This window comes from Silurus meridionalis, chromosome 25, assembly GCF_014805685.1.
Source record: "Silurus meridionalis isolate SWU-2019-XX chromosome 25, ASM1480568v1, whole genome shotgun sequence".
NCBI lineage: Eukaryota > Metazoa > Chordata > Actinopteri > Siluriformes > Siluridae > Silurus > Silurus meridionalis.
This window is the reverse complement of record NC_060908.1, coordinates 4,517,627-4,540,826: the sequence shown is the minus strand read 5'-3', so window position 1 is coordinate 4,540,826 and position 23,200 is coordinate 4,517,627. Positions and strand designations below refer to the sequence as shown.

The 23,200-nt window shown below is 36.1% G+C and overlaps 2 protein-coding genes across 7 annotated transcripts in view; one reads left to right on the top strand and one right to left on the bottom strand.

The window, feature by feature from the left end:
- Positions 1-4,711: 4,711 nt before the first annotated feature.
- On the bottom strand, positions 4,712-16,515 carry coq4 (coenzyme Q4 homolog (S. cerevisiae)). 4 transcript variants are annotated; one of them, XM_046838473.1, is made up of 7 exons: positions 16,302-16,370; positions 14,803-14,946; positions 10,213-10,343; positions 9,278-9,380; positions 9,057-9,186; positions 8,778-8,871; positions 4,712-5,993 (listed from the first exon to the last, which is right to left on the bottom strand). In XM_046838473.1, exons 2-7 carry the CDS (start codon positions 14,902-14,904, stop codon positions 5,810-5,812), a joined length of 744 nt encoding a protein of 247 aa, XP_046694429.1. In that variant the 5' UTR covers positions 14,905-14,946; positions 16,302-16,370; the 3' UTR covers positions 4,712-5,809. The 4 variants fall into 4 exon arrangements, with proteins under 4 accessions (XP_046694429.1, XP_046694428.1, XP_046694427.1 ...); XM_046838472.1 differs by lacking the exon at positions 16,302-16,370 and adding an exon at positions 16,377-16,515 and having other exon boundaries at positions 4,715-5,993; XM_046838471.1 differs by having other exon boundaries at positions 4,716-5,993; positions 10,213-10,309.
- Positions 16,341-23,200, top strand: part of traf2b (Tnf receptor-associated factor 2b) — a 16,509-nt gene continuing 9,649 nt past the window's right edge. Inside the window, exons 1-4 of one of the 3 annotated variants that reach the window (XM_046838467.1) lie at positions 16,341-16,473; positions 20,101-20,312; positions 21,166-21,244; positions 21,481-21,579. In XM_046838467.1, the coding sequence (XP_046694423.1) occupies positions 20,101-20,312; positions 21,166-21,244; positions 21,481-21,579 (390 nt within the window). In that variant the 5' untranslated portion in view covers positions 16,341-16,473. Of the gene's footprint in view, positions 16,474-16,501; positions 16,616-19,788; positions 19,965-20,100; positions 20,313-21,165; positions 21,245-21,480; positions 21,580-23,200 lie in introns of those variants that run through there. The other 2 variants (XM_046838468.1, XM_046838469.1) reach the window with 2 other exon arrangements.

Sequence of the window (23,200 nt, the reverse complement as noted above, 5' to 3'; positions counted from 1 at the left end):
GGGTGTGTGAGCAGGTTATTCACCCTGCAATTACCGCCTGAGTTTCACCATGCTCACATTATGGCCACTTCATCTGTTAAACCTGGCTATAAAATCTAACATTGCATTTTTTTTGGGCACGTGATTATTTCATGAAATTTGTTTTTTTATTAACATGATAAACAAAACAGCATTACAATAGATGTACAGTATATATAGAATTATTGGCACCCATTAAAACCTGGGTGAATTGATTTGACTAAATAAATAATGTTACAAACAATAATTTGAATAATCCACTATGAACATTAAAAAGAAAATAGCTTTTTCAATCTAACAAATCAAATATCTACAGTATATTCTTTCAAAAACAATGTATGTGGCAAATTATTGAGGCCTTTCAAAACCTTTTGATAAATTAAATTAATTCAAATTGTTATTTATAAAGGAAATCTTTGAACAGCTTTTGCTTTGTTGTTGTTTTGTTCTCATCTTGTTTATGTGGTGTTTACGCCTGAGGTCACACACAATTGCAGCACTGTTTGGGGCAGTGATGGTTCAGTGGTTAAGATTCTGGGTTGCTAATCAGAAGGTCAGGGGTTGAAGCACTGGTATCACCAAGCTGCCACTCTTGGGGCACTTGAGTGAGGCCCTCAACCCTGTGTTGTAATGTACATGTAAAAACCACCTTTTATCTTTTTTTTCTTCCTTCAAAAATAATTCAGACTCTAAAAAAGGCAACCCGCACAAGATACGTCTACAATTAAAAAAATGTAAGGAAGACACAACATGGAGGTTTTTCCTCAGTGTTCTAACTGAATGAAATTAAGCTCTCCTGATCTGCAGTCCTCCAATTGTTTAGCCACAACTATTTATGCTCTTTTAAAAAATATATAGAATGTCAAATAAAGCTTCAAGCTTTACAAGATGCTTCAGAACATTCAATGTTGCAGAGGATTTATAAATCTTCAATATTCCTTAAGGTTTGGTGATAGGCCAAATAACTGAAGGCATGTGAGTTTATTCATCTTCAGCAACCTTCATCCTGGCCAGGGTCACTATTAAACTGAAGCCTATCTCAAGAACACACCATTCCCATTTCAGACCCAGTGTTCTTGGGATAGGAATAGGATTCTGTACGACCCTGATCTTGGTTGATGAAGATGAAGAATTAGATGGATAAAGTCACAAAAACGTTTGCGTAAAAGTGAAAGCATAATTGCCCCATCACACTTTAACCAGTAGAGGGCGCCAGAGCACAACCCTTTTTGTCTCTCTACGACAAATTCTTTATTTATTGAAATATAACAGAAAATATTCAGACAGATCTGTACTCACTGTATAGACACATACTGTGTTATATATTGGAGGCAGGAGGAGATCCGATCGAAATAAGAGCGAGGACAAATAAATTATTTACATGGAGTGGTGTATAGAAATTTCGGGGATTATTCTGCACCTGGCCAAGGTCCAGATGGTCCATCAACATGGACTGGTACTTTAATGACTTTTTCATTCATCAAGATGAAACCAAAATGGGGATTTAAGGGAAATACACGTCAGATGAATGCTTTTCAGGATAGTAATGGCTTTGACTTTCATTATGAGCCACTTCTAAAAATAAAAAAACACAGAATTATTCAGTATAATTCATAAAAATGCTAATTATAGAGTCTCTAGTGGTTTCTCTTTCTTACAAAAGTGCAGTGATTTCTATGGAGAACTCGACAATGTTATGTAAAAAATGTAAAATTTATACTGGGGCTTCGAAGTAATTCTATTACATTTAAAAAAAAAATCAAATAAAATTTGATAAAATTATATATAAAAAAAAAAGGTAATAGGACGAACATTTTTTAAAGTGTAAAAGAGACAGTTTTCCCCATGTTAACACATGTAAACATACACATAAGCACTGTAAACACATGTAAAGATAACATAACACATGTAAACTTAAACTCTACAAAACATTTTACTTAGTTTATAGACTTTGAACAATAAAAATAATTTCTGAGGGACCTCCTGCTATGTATGAAACCAAAAACGTTTTGCTTAACAGATTTTTCCCCCCACAATATTTACTATATTTTGTTAAGTTTTTAGGGGAACCCAGTCAGATTTGAGAAGTGACGTATTTGCACGTGTAAAAAAAAGCTGCAGAAAACGCTTAAGCGGAAGTATCAAAAAGTTTCGAGACTAGTTTTATAACATGCCAACAGATGGCAGCACAACGCTGCATGCACAGTCACAGGGAGCACCATCCTTCATACGTCAGTGTGCCAAAAGTCATTGTCATGAGCTGTGCAACTGGTGCTATTCAGAGCACGTGCATTACCACGTCTGCTATTCTAACATCTCCTTGCACGTGAGTTTCTCGTTGGAAACATGATCTCACTTCTGCAAACACCCTACTCAGCAGAATTAGCTTGTGCAGACTTCACCCTCTTTCTGAAGATGAAAATACAGCTTTAAGGTTGCCCTTTTGACACGATTGCCGAGATCATTGTCGAAAGTACTTTATTTCTAAACAGCGCTAGTCTCAAAACCTATTGATACCACTTTGTATATTGCAGCTGAATACAGCAATTCGAAAAAAAAAATAACCAAACAAGACATTAAATGAGACTGAATCACACTTTAATACATGTCTCTTGCTGTCTGTACTTTATAATGTTACACAGTGATACCAAACTAAAGCCAATTTCTGACAAGATTCTCACTATCCAGTCCTCGTCCCAAAGTTTAATTTCATTTTACAACTTTTTAAATCTGAGAGAACTTACATAATTCCCTAATACACCAAACAGAAAAAAGAACCCACCCTAAAACAAATGGCAGCCTCGCTCCTACTGCCAGTGGACTAAGTATACAATATGTACAGTGATAAATATATATACAGAGAATGATATACACTGCTAACAAGTCCAGGGAGCAAAAACCAAGCTCAAAGTTAAGAAAAACATGCACAAGCGTAAAAAAAAACAAAAAACAGAGAACTCTATATCTCTATGTAATTATGTCATTAAGGTGAAGGTGGGATCAAGGCAGGCTAAGGCATTCTAGAATCTATGGTTGGGAGTCGGACCTGAGCACAAAACAAAGAACACAAAGCAGAAAGACAAGACAAAAGAGTACAGGCACACATTATAGCAGGGGTTGTAACAATAGTTCTAGTGTAAATAATGGTAAAATGGTGAAAATAAGCTGAAAAATTGGATTATTTTGTTAATTTATTTGGCCATGGCCCACCCTGAAGTTATATCATTGTACATTTGTGTGTGTGTGTGTGTGTGTGTGTGTGTGTGTGTGTGTGTGTGTGTGTGTGTGTGTGTTTATATATAAAATGCTAACTTGTTTTACGTATATATCAACACTTTTTGTGATAAACCTTTATGTGCCTGTCATTTCAGAATCAAATAAATCAAATTATGAAAAAGTATAAATATTCGTGAAAATAAATTAACATAATAAATAGACTTGTGCAGGGTATGTAAAGTCAGGCGGTGCAAATGATAATATTTTATCGTATTTGTTGGCAGTGTTTATTAATCTCTGTATATATTTAGCACTGTACATATTGTTTACTCATTTTACTGATTTATTTATTCAAATTGACATTTATTTATGCATTTGTTTGTTTCTCTATTGGTTGATTGATTTATAATTTTTTTCTGTGTGTTGCTCCATTTATTTTTATTACATTTTTGTTTGTTTCTCCATTTATTTATTTATTTGTTTGTCTGTTTATATTTAAGTTTTTGTCCTTCATACACAGAAACTGATATGATCGTTAATTTAAACTATTTTTTTAGGCTTTTTTTTTTTTTTTTTATTTCCGTATTTTCAAAAGTCGCGCTTCCGCCAATAACCGCCTCTAACGGCATCATACAGTAGTACCATAGTTTAGGGATCGTCGCAAAAGTTACACACGTAAACACAGAAGCAGCTTTCCACAAAAGGGGGGTTAAACTATAAAATATACTGTATACCAGGGGTCACCAACCTTTTTGAAACTGAGAGCTACTTCTTGGGTACAGATTAATGTGAAGGGCTACCAGTTTGATACACACAGTTTTCAGTTTGATCTGAAATAATAAGTTTGCTCAATGTACCTTTTATTATGTTATTATTAATAATAATGATATTCATCTATGTGAAGACACTGATCATGCTAATGATTTCTCACAATATTTATCAACAATGATTTAACAAAATAGGAAACAGGTATTTTTAGAAAAGGCCCGCAGGCTACTCAGGTTGGTGACCCCTGCTATATAGTGTTAATCCCAGTCTAGGGTTGGGCCGCACAAAGTAATTCATGGGACTTCATGGGGTATTTTGCAACCCTGCACCTTTGGACTTATTTAAGAAATTTGATCATTTGCACTGCCTCAGTATCACTTTTACTCTCACTATTACTTTAGTGTAATAAAGTAATCTAATATTTTTTGGAGCTTCCTTCCCTGAAAGAATAACAACAAAACCTAAAGTAGAACTTACCTAACTCCCTAATACACAAAACAGAAAACAAATCAATACAATGAATAATTGCAGAAGTTAATTAATAAATACGCACATACATTTTGGTCAATTTAAAATCAGTAATTTGATGCATTTTTTTTTTTACTTTACTTGCATTATTTCTATATTTTATACTTCATTTAATTTTACTTCATTCATTTTTAAGTCGTTTGTAGTCCTCCGTATAAATGAACACTTTTCCTTTTAGTTCGTTGACAATGCACATGTATAGTAAATACACCTAAAGAAGTTATGAAATTTGAATAAAGCGAAAAAGGTCTACAAAAGCAGCGCATTTTATTAATGCAGAAAATGACGAGAGAGAAGTTATGTGGTATGAAATTATATGGCAGATAGATTTTAGATAGAACATCCCTTTTTTAAAGTTTTTTTTTTGTTACTAATACAAATATTTCATGTAGAAACGAATGATGTAAAAATGAATTAAAAAATGTCGTGCCATTGTATGAGAACAAAAAGGGATCTATCGTTTATTGTTGGCTTTCAGTTGACTGAGGTGTGGTGGAACAAATACCTGCACCACCCCTGATGGTTTAACAAATTTTAAGGCTGTGGTTGTTTTATAAAGGGATCAAGTCAAATTTAACTACATACAACAACTATTAGAAACCTTCTTCCTTTCAAATCTAGCTGATGCACCTTCACGTTTTACCAGAACTACCAACACTACTATTACGAATAGTAGTAATAATAATATTAATGAGATTTGTGTGAAAAAGCATGTAAATATTTACATATTTATTGCCCAAAAATATACTGAACAGTATACATGGCATGCATTTAACAAAGTATTCAACTGATACTGCTTCAACAGTAAACAGGTAGATATACAGCACAATATAAAAATAAATTAAATTAAACTCAAACAAAAAAAAAAAAAATCTTTGGATGAATCAAATATGAGATGTGTGAAAGAGGCAACAAGTGCAATCAGTCACAGGTTTTCATTTAGTCATCAAGTGACAATACTAAAATAGACTTTTGGTCTATGGTCTAGACTATTTAGACTATAGGCTTCTGACACATACATAGTGATTCAATTGTACCTCAGTCACCACAAATGAGTTCCAATTTCTATCCAAATGAGTGATTAAATTTCTTTCTTTAAACAAAATGGTTGCGTTAATACAAACGATAGCAAATCGTTTTGCAATCATCCAATCACTGCATCCCCGTTTTTTTTTATCTGAAAAAAGAGAGTGAAAAAATCTCTTAAATTCGATATCAACATTAGTTTATGATTCCTACACGGATATCCTCTTCTGAAATTTTTCCATGTATGCAAGTCTCAGGCTGCTTTCTTGTTCTTTGCAGGCAGGATGAGAGGTGGAGGTTCGATGTCCAGTTCTTTCCGGAGTTCCTCCAGGTTCTGCTCCCAACGGCGCTCGTAAAAAACGCTCAGCATGCACCGTGCGCGACTGCCGCTCCGCAAAGCCCACGGCCCGAGAGACGACACCAGCTTCTGCTTACGTCTGAAATGTAGATGAAGTGTTACAGTTTATATGCCAAAACACACACAGTATTCCAACAGCTAAATTTTCCAACCATATGAGGTTCTTTCCCAAACTGTTACCACAAAAGCAATTGAATAGGATGCTGTGGGATGTGGTAGCATTACCTGATGTAGGAGACCCAAACCTGTTTAAGCATAAAAATGCCCCTGTGCACAAAGATATTGTCCCATATCTCCGTGAAGATATGGTTTACATTATTTGGAGTGGAGGAGCCTGAGTGACCTGATTTGTAGTGTTGGATCTCAAAAAGGTAATGGACCATCTTCCCAGAGGAATTGAGGTTATTGTAGGAATAAATATGTTCAAAGAGCACATACCGATCTTACGGTCCACAAGTGTCCACAAATTTCTGTCCATATCCTGTATGTATATGTATGTGTATCTATATGTTTAAACAGTCTCAGCTTTTAGAATTCAGCTAAAAAGTTCAACTTTACAACACAAAGAACTTGGGAAATTCTTTTATAGGAAAACATGAAGAGATACAGGAAAGGTAGTGATGTCATCAACTGAAAGATATATTTCCTCTTACTTTTGTTCCTCTTACACATCAGCTTGTTTTATATTTTTATGAATGACATATTGTATGTTTTTAGTTTATTGGGACATATTGCTATGAGATTATCTATTTTCACGGATGTTACAGTAGCTATAAACAGCTTTTCCTCTCACCAGATTTTCTTATGAAGTTATGGAAAAATAGTGAGGTCACTTGAGACCAGTGGTGGACAGTAACAAAGTATTGTTTGGGGAGACTTTTAGTTTAACTTCACTACATTTCAAAGTCAAATATCATACTTTTTACTCATGTAACTCACACATTTTGCAAAATCAGTCGTTCCTTTTTATTTATTAGTGGATAAAAAATGTACTGGTCAAACAGCAGGCCACCAATCAGAGTATTTGCACAACGTTTGAATAATCAATATGATTCTATTAATATATTGGTGTTGCTAAGATTAACATTAGAGTATTTTTTACATAAATTGAGTTGATTAAGGCATAATTTAGACAAAAATTATAACAGGAACATTATATTCATAATAATTCATAGTACTTTGGATACTTAAGTAATGTTTGGACTTTTACTCAAGTGGAAGTTTAAATGGAGCACTTTTACTGGAGTCATATTTTACCCTACTGTATCTCTACTTTAGCTCAATTACATGGTTTTATAAACTATAAATACACTTCTTATAGAAAACACCATGAGAATAACAAGTCAGTTTACTTTGCTCAACAACACATTTCTGTTTCTCATTACTGTGAAAGTGATTTGAATCATTAAATATGCATTAATGTTGAAAGAATCAACGCTTCCTCATCAAACAAAATAGAAAATTCAAAATCGTTGGTGTAAATAGTTTTAGTGAATGCAACTCAAAATTATGCATGTTTATGTGTAAACAAGGGGGCTTAAGTAATGTAAATAATCCCAGGGGAAGTCTGTTCTTTAAAAATGACTACCCTGGTTGTCATATAAAAACTACCTTTAGAAAGAAAAATTCCAGAGGAAGCACAGGCTTGTCGGCTGGACGAGTTACAAAAAAAGCTAAATAATTTAATTTCCAGATTGAAATCAGTGCAACACTTCATCTCCTCATCCTCAACTGTAAGTACAGGTCTTGAATTCTACACATAGTAACTGAAACTTCTATTCTAAATTAGAAAATTAGGAACCGAATGTATTCTATGAAATTGTTTTGTTTAAAGAATCATTTATTTAAAGGTTTTGTAATTGAGACATATTTAAACTACGGGCTTTTTGTCCTGGCTGACATACTATAAAAAGTATTCTTAGGCATGAGTAATATGTGAAGATGGTTTTACCACACTGCAGTAAAAAAGTGGCAGATATATTGCTGGTTATGAGCAGTTAAACGCACTATAACCTGTATGTGTAGGGACACTTTCTTACCTGTGAATAACATTAGGAAAAGAAATAAACCCCTGAAATGATGTATATCATATATATATATATATATATATACACACACACACATACCATTTTATACCACAACTGCAATATATATTATTAGTTCATGTTAAACAAAGCATTTTAAACTGGATTAGTCAGAAGCTGTTTCTTAAAGAACAGCAGGACTTGCACTGTAGTTCCGTCCGTCACGTGAACATCAACAACGGTTTACGGCAATGCGCCCGTTTTGATATGTTTCTATAGTAACGTAAGCAGGGATGTGATATGTGGGTGCTCCACTTATTTAAAGATGCATTACAATAATGAAGGTGTAAATTTGTTAATGTACAACCTGGAATTCGCGCCATCTACGCAACACATTTTTGATCTCAGAGTTTTGGGGACTTTTTGGTTATTTGGGCGCCATGAGGGAGTCTTTGTGGTAGAAACTCGTCTTTAAGAAAGTAAAAAAAGTTCTAGTCTCAGGATCAAAAAAACACTTGTACACAGAGCTCAAATTTAAAAACAAACACAAAAAAAAAAAACACCTTGCTTTCCTTACCATTACCATCTTTGCTCAAGTTCACAGTCCTGAAATTACCTTTGCATTAATTCAAATGGTGGTGCAGCCCAAACCTAAACAAAATCTCATTGCCATAAATTTCAATAACCTGGTTTTGACCTGTTATCGGACAGAGGCACTGAATATTAGTTATATTCTCAATTTACATTTTCTTGCTTTTTATGAACCATGCATCAATACTTTTGCATAACTCTTTATTGATGAATGAAGACACGGATTAGTTCAAATATTCCATATTCACCTCAGCGATAGCCGCAGTGGACCGAGAATCGCTCCCATAATGCACATGGGCAGACCTGTATGAGCGGCCTCAAACCATTTAACAGCTACTTCTCCTACAAGAGGGAATATACAAAATATATTTACTCATAATTCTATTAAACAAGGCTTTTCTGTCTACCCCCATGAACCTTATTAAAAAGAGTAATGCATTCAGAAGCACAGATAATCTACGTAGATTTTACTCACGTGCTTTATAAAATTACAATTCATCGATATTCCTAAAGACTTTTAAACTCACCGAGCATATTAGTAGGCATTCCCAGTATTGTATGTACTAAATCGTGCACTTCTCTGTAACGCTGCATGACATACGCTAGCTCTTCTTCGTCGACGAATTTAACGTCTGCCCGTGTGTCTGGAGTGACTTCCTGTAAAATGAGCAATAAATATATTTCAGGATCACACAATGCACCCAAAATACATTCAAAATAATCGAAACTATAAAATTAGCTCATTTACATTGTCTTCCAGAAAGCGCAGATATTCCCTTCCTAAGGAGCCATCTGGAAGTTTGGACATCCGGGAAAGGTCCAGCGTGGATAGGCGAATCCTCGGACGCTCTCTGGGGACATTATAACCAATAATGCATTAAGAAATCAAGACCTAACACTCTAATTATAATGGTTATATGTGTGGATAGGAGATTTAGAGCTGTTGAACCTCATTCATCAAACTTGAATAGGACAAGGCAAATCAAAAAAAGTATGTGCACTGATTTGTGTGTGGGTGTGTGGGAGAAATTGCAATCCTTAACCCAGCATGTTTACGCCGAATTGTGTTCGTTAACGCAAAAGCTATGCCAATGCAAAGAGCAAAATGCCCCTAACGTCCCTACATGAGATTTAAATGAGAAAAAAAGAAACTGGGGCAGCCAATCCAGCAGCCTCACAGCACCATAAAAGGGCAAAATAATTTAGCTTCACACAAAAATGATATTATTGCTACTCGGCAAAAGCACATGGTAAACGAAACCATGTTATAAAACAGCTTTTTATGCTCCAAAAGAAAAAAATAATAATTTTCCACATCTCTAAATAGCGGTTAACTCCTAAGGGCATCGTATGCTGTTTCGGTAATATCAGTTTGACAATGCACCGCCCTGGCTTATGGCAAACATCTGTGCAGAAAAGTACACTAGTACACATTTTTCTTAAAATGAAGGATTTATCAATTTATTAGTAATTCAGAGCAAATTCTAAGACTGAAATGTCATCAATTGAGGTTTGCAAGTTTTTTCAGAATTTATGGGCTTTTCATGAATCCAAATCTATTCATGCAAACGCCTTACAAACAATTTACACCAAAATCTGTCCGTATTCAGCCTGATAAATGAGGTCCAATGTGTGATCAGAAAGATCATGAAATAAAATATGGGGCACTTGAAGTTTTCCTACGTGAGAACGGTGTAACCTTCAGGGTTGTTATTCATTCTGTGCCTTAGTTTTAACAATGCGAGATGCCCTGTAGTCTCTCCCAGAACTGCCACCATGTCTGTTTTAGAGAAAGGTTCAGTAAGATCTAAAGTCTTTGATGACAAAAAAAAAAAAAAAAAAAAAAAAAATTACTTTTTCATTAAAAAGTAATTTTTTTCCTAGTAATTCAATACAAAAAGTTAAACTCTTGTATTAAATAAATTCAATGCACACAGACTGACGTAGTTTAAGTCTTTGTTTTTTTAATTATGATGATTTCGGCTCACATTTAACAAAAACCCACCAATTCACTCTCTCAAAAAAACATTTTTAGTGAATTGTTGGCCTTCTGGAAAGTATGTTCATTTACTGTATTAAACTCAATACATGGTCGGGGCTTCTTTTGGTTTAATTACTGCCTCAATTCGTTGTGGCATGGAGGTGATCAGTCTGTGGCACTGCTGAGGTGGTTTGGAAGCCCAAATTTCTTTGACACTGGTCTTCAGCTCATTTGCATTTTTTTTGGTCTCTTGTTTCTTATTTTCCTCTTGACAATAACCACATAGATTTTCTATGGGGTTCAGGTCTGGTGGGTTTGCTGGCCAGTCAAGCACACCAACACCATGGTCATTCAACCAACTTTTGGTGTTTTTGGCAGTGTGGGCAGATGCCAAATCCTGCTGGAAAATTAAATCAGCATCTCCATAAATCTGGTCAGCAGAGGGAAGCATGAAGTGCTCTAAAACTTCCTGGTAGATGGCTGTGCTGACCTTGGACTTGATAAAACACAGTAGACCAACACCAGCAGATGACATTCAAACATTCCACAATTGTTCCTGTCCCAAAGAAGCCCCAGCCCGCCTGCCTCAGTAATGATGAAGTGCTTTGAAAGACTGGTCAGAGACTTCATCACTGCGACACTACCAGACACACTGGATCCTCTACAGTTTGCGCACCGCCAGAACCGATCTACTGAGGACACCATCACAACGATAAACAACCTGGACTACAGAAAAGGAAATTATGCAAAGATGCTGTTTGTGGACTACAATTCAGCGTTCAACACCATAATTCCCTCCACGCTTACTAAGTTGGAGGTCCTGGGACTCAGCCTACCGCTGTGTCAATGGATCTCCAAATTCCTGACAGACAAACCACAAGCCGTACGGATGAGCAAACACACCTCATCCACCCTCACAGTCAGCAATGGAGCTCCCCAACCTTCCACAACCTTTTCCTGAATGTCAGTAAGACTAAGGAGTTGATAGTAGACTTCAGCACGAAGCAGGTCATACCAACCGCTAAACATCAACTGGACCCCAATGGAGAGCCGACAGTTTCCAGTACCTAGGTGTTCACATCACACAGGACCTGTCTTGGTCCTGTCACATCAACACCCTGGTGAAGAAGGCCCGGCAGCGTCTGTACCATCTGAGACGCTTATGGGACTTTAAACTTCTCTTTCAGGTGTTAAAGACTTCCTACACCTGCACCATTGAGTGCGTCCTGATGGGTAGCATCACTTCCTGGTTCGGGAACAGCATCATGCAGGACAGGCGAGCCCTCCAGAGGGTGGTGCGGTCAGCTGAACATACCATCCCCACCGAGCTCCCTGACCGCAGGAAATCTACAGCCCGTGGTGACGGACGGGGGCCAGGAAGATTGTGAAAAACCTCAGCCATTCAAACAATGGACTCTTTTCTTTGTTGCGGTCAGGGAAGCGCTTCCGCTCATTGAAAGCAAACACAGAGAGAATGAGGAGGAGCTTCTTCCCGCTGGCCATTCAGAGTTTAAACCAGGAAACATCCAGAATCTACAGGATCTTCACTTATTTCTGCACAACTTTTTTGCACTGTGACACTTCAATCTTTGGACTATACCACACCATACTGCACCCGGACACTTTAAGGACAATCACATTAATCACTGTTTTACTGTAATATGCATCTATGTATATACACATTTTTCACATATGTCTATTTATATATTTTATACTTTTTTATTTACCTATGTTTGAATGCCGGAACGTTGTAAAAAAGCATTTCACTGCATGTCGTACTCTGTATGTATGTGTCAAATAAAATTTGATTTGATTTTGATTGACTCCCTAAACCACCACTGACTATAGAAACTTTACACTGGACCTCAAGCAACTTGGATTCTGTGCCTCTCCTCTCCTCTTCCAGACTCTGGGACCTTGATTTCCAAATGAAATGCAAAATTTTCTTTCCTTTTATCTGAAAAGACGACTTTGGCTTGACACAAGGAATGTGTCAGTTGTAGCCCAAGGATACGTCTATGAGTGGTGACTCCTGAAGCACTGACTCCAGCTGCAGTCCACTTTTTGTGAATCTCCCCAAATTCTTGAATGGGCTTCGTTTCACCTGTTTCTACCACATTCTTTCCTTCCATTCAACTTTCCATTAATGTGCTTGGATACAGCATTCTGTGAACAGCAGCTTTTTTAGCGATGACCTGTTGTATCTTACCCTCCATGTGCAGGGTGTAAATGATCGTCTTCTGGACAACTGTCAGGTCAGCAGTCTTCCCTCATGATTGTGGAGCCTGAACCAGACTGAGACACCATTTAAAGGCTCAGGAAACCTTTACAGGTGTTCGGATTTAATGAGCTGATTAGAGTGTGACGCCATGAGTCTCCAATATTGAACTTTTTCCACAATATTCTCATTTTCTGAGATACTGAATTTTGGGTTTTCATTAGCTGTAAGTCAAAATCATCAAAATTTAAAGAAAATAAACACTTGAAATATATCAGTCTGTGTGTGATGAATCTATATAATATACAAGTTTAACTTTTTGTATTGAATTACTATACTATACTGTTTCAGCATGGCGATGCCCCTGTGCACAAAGTGAGATCCTTTAAGATCTGCTTTAAATGCTTTGGAGAGGAAGATCTTGAGTAGCCTGCTATAGAGCTCTACTAAAAAATCACATACTGTACTTATGACCAGGTGACCCAATAATTTTGGTAATTATAGTGTATATATATGTAAAAGTATATGTATGTATATGTATATACATCCTTCACTTAAATGAACTTGAATCAAACACTTTCTCAATCTTTTAGAATATTTGGCTGGAATTATTGCCAATTCCTCAGTTTCTTTAGTTTGGTTAAAAAAATTTGCTATGGAAATCAGGGCAAGGCTTTTGGTGAACACTAGAATAACAATTTAACTTTGTCGTCTTAATGTCTTCCTGGTATGACAGAGGTGTGAGTTGCATTAGTGTCATGCTGGAAGATCCATTCAAATCTAGTTAGAATTTTCCTGGCTTTAGTATTTTTATAGATTCCTCCTTCAGATTTTGAAAGCACACCAATCCCTTTCCCAGCAAAGCACTTGCATAACATGATGGGGATGTATAATCACATTGAATTTTCTTGAGATAAAAGCTTTATCTTCTGTCTTTCATACAATCATGGTGGCTCATCAGAGAACATTGCTAAAAGGTTTAGATCTTTGACTTGCTGATTGTAATCATCTGCAAACCATATTTCTGCTGTGTTCTTCTGTTTTGGGTTTTAGTTTTTTGATGTTGAAGCATTGTAGGGATCTCTGAACAGGGGATGTAAAAAAGAAAAAAATCATCCATGGGGGTCCAATTGTGGTGCTTTCCTGAAGGCTGCAGTGTCTGTGATTTTATATTTGTGTGCAATTGTTTGATTAGATGTTTGTGGTTCCATCTGTTGTTTTGAAATAGCAAAAATCAAAACAAATCAATCAAATTAACTTCTGATTCTCTGATGAAGTAGATGTCTCCTTGACATGCTAAGGAATGGAATTACAGATGCCATATTTAGCCTGGGTGTGCATAAACATTTGGCCTTGACTGTATTTTAAGTTCAAATGGTTGGATTTGAATTTGTTATAATACAAAAATATGTCTGGCACTCTTTCAACAGGATGCATCACATTTTACGTTCAAGTTTCATGTTTCTCAAAACTTTACGGGATGCAATAGATTCACTAGATTACATTACCATTTACAGTCAATAACATTTATTATAAAAAATTCATTCATTCATTCAATTTAAGTTTAAACATATGGGGATGAATGCATAGTCACAAAAAAGTATTGATTTTTCAAACCAACCCATTGGCTTTAATTACTGGTCGTCCCCACTCCTAATTTCTCAGAATTCCTTGGACTCAAAAGTCCCTAAGAGTGGCTTTTTTCCCCACTTTTTTTGAACATTCACATGCATGAGAGCACTGGGATTTCCCCTATGGTAATGACAGATAAACTAAAAAAATGTAGATAATTTAATGATCTCAGCCTCTGCCTTATATGACCAACAGTTACTGAAGACAAGAATGATTGTCATATTTGGTAAGGGTTTTAGGTGTTCTTTAGCATCAATAATTTTCCAAGCGTTTAAGTGGAAAGTTTGAATTATTGTCTGTAATGATAATTATACAGAATGAGTTATGACATATAATAACTAACCCTACCAGTCATCATTTTGCCAAATTAGATTTATTAAAAATTATTCAAAGATTATTCATATAATAAAAAAGTAAAGGTAGCCCATATTTAGAGCCTCACCATGTCTGTAGGGATTTTGCAGAGCAGCAACTCCTGACCCCACAGCCAGCAGGGCTTTCTGAATGGGGTTCGTCTGGATATGATTTGGATATAATTGGCCATGGATCGCTGAATCCGTGAACGTGTGCTGCTTCCTTGTGAACACTGTGATCAAATTTCAACAAATTCAAAAACAAAAAACATTAGACTCCAAACTGGATTGGATACTTATCCCACTATGGTATATAATTTTTGCCATAAGAAAACCTTAGGTGGTTCATTGAAATCAATTCAGGCTTAAGTTTGAACATAATAAGCAACTGCTAAAAATATACTTTATATGGAAAACATTAATGAGGTCTACAATCAGGTGATTACTTCATGAATTTCAACCTCAAGATGCAAACAAATGACCACTGGCTGAAGAGCCAGGCTTTACATTGCTGCTGGGAGGAAGTCAAGCCAGCTTACTTATAAGCACTGTTTTTATACTTTTGTTGCTTATAATAGTAGTGTTTGGCTTTATAAGTCTTTGAGTGGTGATTATTAGGCTGATTTTTCTTTTCTGGCTGCTTAGAACGAATTATAAGAATCAGTGGAGAAGGGTGAGAAGGGCTCATGATGCAAAGCATACCATCATTTTTGTTATGTAAAGGAAATGTATGGCTGCCGAATGAACTAAGTCACTGGTATTTACAGATGATGCGAGTATCTAGTATATAAGTATCTGTATTATTTGTGAAATGCATACATCAATACTTATAAAGTAATTACAGGATATTGCAGTTGAGATTTTGCATGAGTAATGTCTCAAAAAATGCAACATGCTGATTACAAAGATCTTTTTTTAACAAAGTCAGCTGAACTTCACATTCTTGTAAAAGAAAACCATAGAAAAGAAACAAGCTCCCCCCGGGGAAAAAAATATAAAGGATAAATAACCCCAGCATCCACTAATGTCCATTCAATGCAAATGATTTAATAAAGAGTTCAAAATGATTTATAATATTTGTAAATACTTGATTCTCAATTATCTTTAAGTCTGTACAAATAGAAGAGGTATGTCAAATTAATTTCTCATTCAGAAATTCAATAAAAAATGTAATGCAGTATATTTAAAACTATTCGGTCTAATTTTTTTGGACAGTTTCGTTTAAAATAATGTGTATAAAATCAAAAATAATAAATAACCAAATTAACAAAACAAACTTGTCAGTTTTACAAATAGACTTATAGACTTAACACTATACAATAGACGTGTTATTCAAAGCGTGTATATCAGGCTGAAGCGAAAACAGAAAGTTGGGACGTTAAAACAAAATGATTTCGCTCATTTTTAAAAAAATTAAAAAACAAGTTTTTATATACAACTTCGAGTAGAAATATTGCTTTAAAGCACAGAAGGGAGCAGGTTAGAAGGGCGCACATATATGACGTAGAACCCATTCTATTGTACACAAATATCTATATATATATATAAACATATTTCAGATAAAAAACTCGACTTTTTATTTATTTACTTATTGCTGGATGAAATTGCTGGAAGTAAATGAAGCCGTGAAAGCGTTTCTTGCTTTGTTATGCATCGGTCTTACCTCTGCTCACCCATATATATAGAGGGGGAAGGTTTAAATTCACCCTCATCCTCACTCATATAAAGTGCGTGGCGCTGAAGTTTGCTTCTACAATTGGGTGAGTTCCTCTGTTCCGAAAGCTTTGAGGGCTTTCCTGTAATTTCTCTGCAGGGTTGTCGTCCTTTTCGAGCTGGTTTTCCCCCTCTATAACATGGCTCTACACTACACGCAGTCAGTCCTCGTCTGCGTGGCGCTCCAAGGTTATTAGCGAAACCTAGCATAGCTGCGTTAGCCTAGCTTGCTAGCTCGTTTTGTTTTGTTGTAAAATATTTGTTTAAATATAAAACTATACAATTCTGGTTGGTTTTATACCACAAATGTACTTTTTAAAACCATCTTAATCATCTAATAATAAGTTAGTGTCTTTAAACGTTTGGTTTTCTGTCTTTTTTTTTTTTTTTTTTTAACCCTATAATACTACTGGTTAGTTCGAATACAGTACACGTAGCATTTGTTTGTTGCTTTTAAATATTGTGAGCATTTTTTTTTCAATGTATAATCTTAAGTATTTATTGCGTTTCTTTAGTTTTTATGGAACAAAATGCTTTCTTGAGACCATTCATATGGATATAAATGTGTGGTTGTGTAATGTTGACCATTGCAGCTGGGAATAACCTCTTGACCAATGCATGTATTTCTTTTATTGCATTATACACTTTATTTTTCATTGGATTTTGGAGTCTGCAAGACTGTAAAATATTAGCGTCTGATCTTTATAAGGTGATCTCGACACTGTATTTCCTGCTTGTTGGGTAAATACATGGAATCAATGGAACATCTTGTGCATTTTGTTTTCCTGATTTCCTAGGCTGGGCTGAAATACAGATTGTTCTGATGATGTTGCTATTGTTCAAGGAAATGTTTTGAACATTTACATAATTCATAATAAACCCATTTTAACAAGAGCTTGTAGGTTCAATGAACTTTGCCTTTCTGTTGAACTGCTTAAACACGTCTTACTAGTTACTTCGGGTTATGCTGGAAAGTTTGGTTTGTAGGAGAAGATTTAGATTATTGGAGCTCTAAACTAAACTGCATCATCATGATCATCCTATTTTGCTTTACATGATGCACAATGCATCCTGTTCTAAAAAAACAAATCGATGACTTTATGGTGTATATAATAATTGGCTCTTTCCTATAATAAACTAATAATGTGCTTTATTGCTCTGATTATAGCAGCAGTTTGCAAAAAGCCATATGTTTATTGTCATGTCATTATGTTCAAGGTTTCATTTATAAGATGGTAATAGGATAAAATAGTGCAGCTGTTTAGGGTACAAGTTGTATCTAGTGAGAGAGAGAGAGAGAGAGAGATAGATAGATAGATAGATAGATAGAGAGAAGTTAGCAGATGGTTGACTGCTTCGTTTGTTTCAAAGGTTTCTAAGCAACAGAGCAGTACATATGCATATTGCTCAAGTTAATGCTTTAAGTACCCAGATGCCTCTTCAATGTTCACACCTGAAGAATAAACTGACCTTTTACTCGTCAAATGTTCTAATGCTGAATCATCAGTTACTCATATTTGGATCTAGGTCAGTTTGTTTACCCACAAACAAGGAGATATGTGTGTATCTATGTTCCCTTTTGATAACAAATAAAACTGCAATTGTGTCTTGGACTTCTCATTGTGACATTGCTAGGCAACTTTTGGTTTCAGTACTCTAAAAATGTGGGTGAACCTCAACAATGGAACAATTGAGCTATAACATGTCCACCTGAAGCTTTGTGTTCACCAACAAGTAAAAGGTCCTATTAAGCAAATGTACAACAAACATTCATTTGACAACACGACTAGCCCAAGCATGTACATTTTAAAACACTGCAGCTAAAATACCATGCCACGCCATTCACGAATATGTGGTGGCGGAGTATTGACTGGCTTGCAAAGCATTGTAGGAGGTCCAGATTGTAGTGGGGAGCAGCAACAGAAAATTATACGCACATTAGCACATAGTAGTAATGAAACCACGTAGACGCTCTTGAACATTCTAATGATGCTTTGCAAAATGACTCAAATGTACACATCCCACTTTGTGTGAATTACTTATTTACTCAGCAAATTTCCATTTCAGGTCATGGATTTACATAGATGATGTGGTACAGCAATATTGCCTGAAGGTCACATGGTGATAAGTGGTTTATGACTAGCACAGTCGGCTTAATACGTTTTATTACGTACACACCGCTTTAGATATTCATACAGAAACACATCTGTAATGTTTAGAGTCCACAAGGGACATTCAGAGACACTAGGGACGTTTGGGACCCTGAGTCTTAAGCAAATGATTCCATTTGGATAACTTGCATAATTTACAATGCAAATCAAATTTTTGCAAACAAGGTCCCAGCCTGTGCAATGTTAAAATATAACCAACATGCGCTGGGTCTTAAAGAATTGCCAATAACTTGTGTTTCTAAGGTTGCACGATCACGATATAACAGTTACAGAGGTCGGGCATTTTAGCCGACTTTGGAGCGCTATTTACATTATCCAATATCATGGCACCTCAGATACTGGTACAGAGCTAATAATGTGTTAATTGATCTGTCATGTTGGAGAGTTTGTTCAATGTTTTGTGTCCTAGAGATATCAATTGAAAAGCTCTTATACTTTTTTTGAAGGAAGCATTTATTCAGCTGTGTTGCACAGCCATGTGATACAGCATGATCTGCAGTATGGATAGAATCAGTAGACTCGCTTCACATCACTTACCCACATCACGGCTGTTATTTGATAGGTACCATATGATGGTGGAGAAATAGAATGTGTGGCTTGTGATGTAGATAAAATGAAAATACCAAAATAAATAGTCATCCTTCATCGGCAAAGTTTCTATAGCATTTTCAGAAGCAGTCTCCAGTGTCAGCACTTGTTATAACACACTTTTTTTTAAAGAACATTTTATAGTTTTTATTAAAGAAATGATACCCAAACTAAAGAGTGAACATGTAAAACATTCAACATGTAATTGTTGTGTTTAAGTATCGGCACATTGCTGTGGTATATAAAAGGAATGACTAAAATGCATAAGGACCCAGTAACTCCTTCACAGCACCTCAATGCTATTTTCACAAAATTGTACACCTTGTGATTGTCCTTTTCTTACGAAGGACTCCTGCAACTATAACCTTGGCTTTTTCGTTTTCATATTACTAAGAATGGAAGCGAGAGCAAATGTGTTTCCTTGTTTCTTTTCAAACTTGAACCATTTCATATTAACTCGGGGGGCTTTACCTGCTATTAGTTATTCAGTTTCGCAGATGGTTTGGCTACAACCCACTTCACCTGGCTCTTTTTCCTTTTTGTGGGTGGGGGAATCCCAGTGAAAATACAACCTTTGCCAGAACTGTTTTGGTATAAGGCTTAGGGTTTGTAACAAATAGTTTGGCTTTATGAATTACGAGTCATGTTTTATAAAAATAAAAAAATGTGTTACGTTATAGGTCATCAATTGAACTCGACGACGCCCCGTCATTTCCCACGATCGCTAGAGTTTTTGCAATAGCGCCACCATTTAGTGGAAAAATCGGGAATCTTTAAAGGCACTTGACTTTTTCATTATTTGTTTTATTTCCTTTTTAAGGGAAACTCATGTATTTGTCAATGTTGTTGCAGATGTAAATAAAAAAGGAATCCGCTTGTATCAATAAATCTGCTTCTGTTTTCTGTTTCTCAAAGATGATCAGCATCGAGGGTAAATGGAAGGGAATGGCACGTCCATCTTTGCCCTCTTCGATGGACTCTTCTTTACCAGGAATCTCTCGGCTGGTCCTGTCCGTGAGCATGGAACATAAATATCAGTGCCAGAAGTGCAAAGAAGTTCTGAGAAAGCCTTTTCAGGCACAATGCGGACATCGCTTCTGCGTGTACTGTTTTAAACAACTCACCAGGTATCCAAGGCACTCCGGGCCTTTTTTCTGAATTTATTTATTTATTTATTTTTCATCAACTTTTTTCTTTTACCCACTTGGAAAGAAAAGTTTCCCTGGCTTATGGGTTGCAACTCAAGGCTGAATTTTAATTTAATCAACTGTAACCTTGGAAATGGGACGAAACTGTTTAGTTAACGAAACTGCCCTCATAGGCAACTGCCAGTAAATGGGAAGTGTTTTACTTCCGTTTCTGTTCAAACTTCTGTTTTTCCTCACTGCATCACTTCACTTACTCTGCATATAAATAGAAAAATTTTACTAGTTTGTTTAGGTCTTTTCCCCCCTTTTCTATAAAGGGTATCATCATTATCAGTGATAAAATCGGACAGACTGCGGCGCAAACATAAAGGGGCGGAGTTATTTAAACTTCAGGATATAATTCGAAATTCTCGGCCATGTTCTCGAAACTTTTTCCTAATACTTACGGGAATGACTCGCATATGAGGGTTTTCCTTGGAGAAACCCTCCTTTCTGTAACGCGGTTACACGTCCACCATTTAATGACATCTGTAGACATTCTGTTAATTCCCTTAATTTAAGTTTATTCACTTGTCTGCAGTTCTAACAATCTATGCATAATGATGCAATATTGTGCCAAAATAAGGGTCCACATGGGCGGCACTACAAGGAAAAAAAACAGTGGGGTTGGAAAAACGATGCAAGAAAAACAGACAATGGCAGTAACTTTCACGTTATCCCGTATTAACTGTGTATTTTGTGCCATGTAAGACACACCTTGTTGTGATCAGACTCTCCTCCGTGGCAGACTTTGCAGAGCAGTTTATATACTTTACTTTTTTATCGCTCTCAGCTCTGGCCCGATCCCTTGTGAAGCATGCCGCGACGAAGGAATATTTGAAGAAGAACATTCCATACTCGACTTCACTGTGGTAAGTGTGCTCTCTAAAGAATTCCTTTTGGTTTTTGTTGTGATTTGGTTTTGACTGCTGCAAAGCTTTTTGTTTCAATATTCTGCTGTGAAAATTCCCATCCTGTAATCCTGTAATTCTGTTTTCCTGTAAGATCAGGAAAACAGGAAATGCATTTACAACGCTTAAAGGAAATTGATAATCAGACTTGATCAAGTACCAGGAAGCAACATTTAAATGTACATTTCCTCATGCAGGCTTTCCCGGACAATGCGGCACGAAGAGAAATCGATGGTTTGCCTGCGAAATGCCCGAACGACAGCTGTACCTGGTCTGGAACATTAAAGGATTACGAGGTAAATGGATGCAATAGTCTGAAGGATAAAGAAGTATAAATGGTTAAATAGCTGACTTGTCTCGAGTCATAATTGAAGTCTGTCGTGTCTGTGAACTGTAATCTAGTCTTTAGTAATGACCGTGGGGGAAGTGCGGAAAGCACCGAGTTTTTTGCTTGTTGGAAAGTACCTCTTTCCACCCGCGCTTGCACACACACACACACACACACACACACACACACACACACACCCTCATGCACATATTTAACTAGATTGCATTATAAATAGTTTCAATGGAGTTTAAAATGGGTCAAGATAAATGGGTCGAGATTAAAAAACAAAACCACCATGTTTTTTTTTTTGTTTTTGTTTTTTTTAATTTAATTTTTTTATTTTGACCAGACATGTATGCATTTCAAGTAATGGCAGACCTGCTTCACAGAAATGACTGTCAGCCTGCAAAAGTGAATCATTATGGTTACACACCAAAGCAAACCCTGGAACATTGATGTGGCTCACACACATTATTTAGCAAATGACTAACTGCAATGATTCACTGTTCACTATTGCAAGTGTCGCACAACCTGCCCTGTTTTACAGCTTGAACAGATATTTAAAGATCTGAGCAGGACCTCCTTATTTAGTAGTCAACTGATAAGTATGAATTTTCCAGTGGCATTAAAGGTTAAAAATAATAACCGAGTATTTTCGTACAGACGTGTTGACAAGTCAAATCTTGATAAGTGGACTAAGCTCTTTGTGCCAGCCCATTGTCTGGCCTCGGTCAGATATGAATAGGTCTAGTTTAACATTTTGAAAATAATTTTGTTTCGAAACGAGCGAGCAGGATTTGGCATGTCTAAAACTGCAACAAAGTACTTGCAAAACAGCAGCCTTCATTTCACAAATACACACCCACATATATAACACATTAAAACAGGAAGTTACATCGTTTTGTATGTTCTAGCTCCTTTTAGTGCAATTGTCTAGCTGAGTTCAAGAACTTTTCAAGTACTTTTATATGAATTGTTTGAATGATGATGCCAAACACAGCAAATTTTCATTAGACCTCTCTAGTTAATGGGCTTTTTATTAGCTTTAGCCTGTTTTGACAGACACTCCCAATGATTTGAAAAACAGATTAGGGTGTGCACTATGATGTACAAGTACGGCATTTGAACATTCATATCAAGGGCATCACTCAATACTTTTGCAGTTCTGAGGTTAAAAAAATGGCTGCATAAAAGGTACTGGGAATTTCTGATCAGATCAGCAACTGATTTCTAAGCAATTTGGCTGCTCAAAGCAGTAAACAAATCAGCAACAAACCAAACTAGATGTCGACCAATAGTGGCTTTTACCGCTCCCGATAGCTAGGTCGGATTGTGCTTGCCGATAACCGATTAATCAACCGATTGTTTTTTTTTTTTTTATTGATCCTGGATAAATAATAAACAAGCAAACATAACACTCATGTACGATCATACTAAACTATATTACAAAAACAATACTGAATCATGAAAATGTATGAAATGAAATAAATATATGTTCATTATTTTAATAAATAGTGAGGAAAATCAAAGCCATGAATTTAAACTAGAACAAACGGTAACCCTCCAGAACCTACAAATAAATAAAAACA

Excerpts from the sequence above, each read along its gene's own strand:
- coq4 (XM_046838470.1), bottom strand. The coding sequence starts at position 16,425 with ATGAGGGTGAATTTAAACCTTCCCCCTCTATATATATGGGTGAGCAGA. Across the intron at positions 14,947-16,376 it reads ATATATATGGGTGAGCAGAG|TGTTCACAAGGAAGCAGCAC; the intron begins GTAAGACCGATG and ends ATTTGATCACAG. Across the intron at positions 5,994-8,777 it reads CCACTGCGGCTATCGCTGAG|ACGTAAGCAGAAGCTGGTGT; the intron begins GTGAATATGGAA and ends TCTACATTTCAG.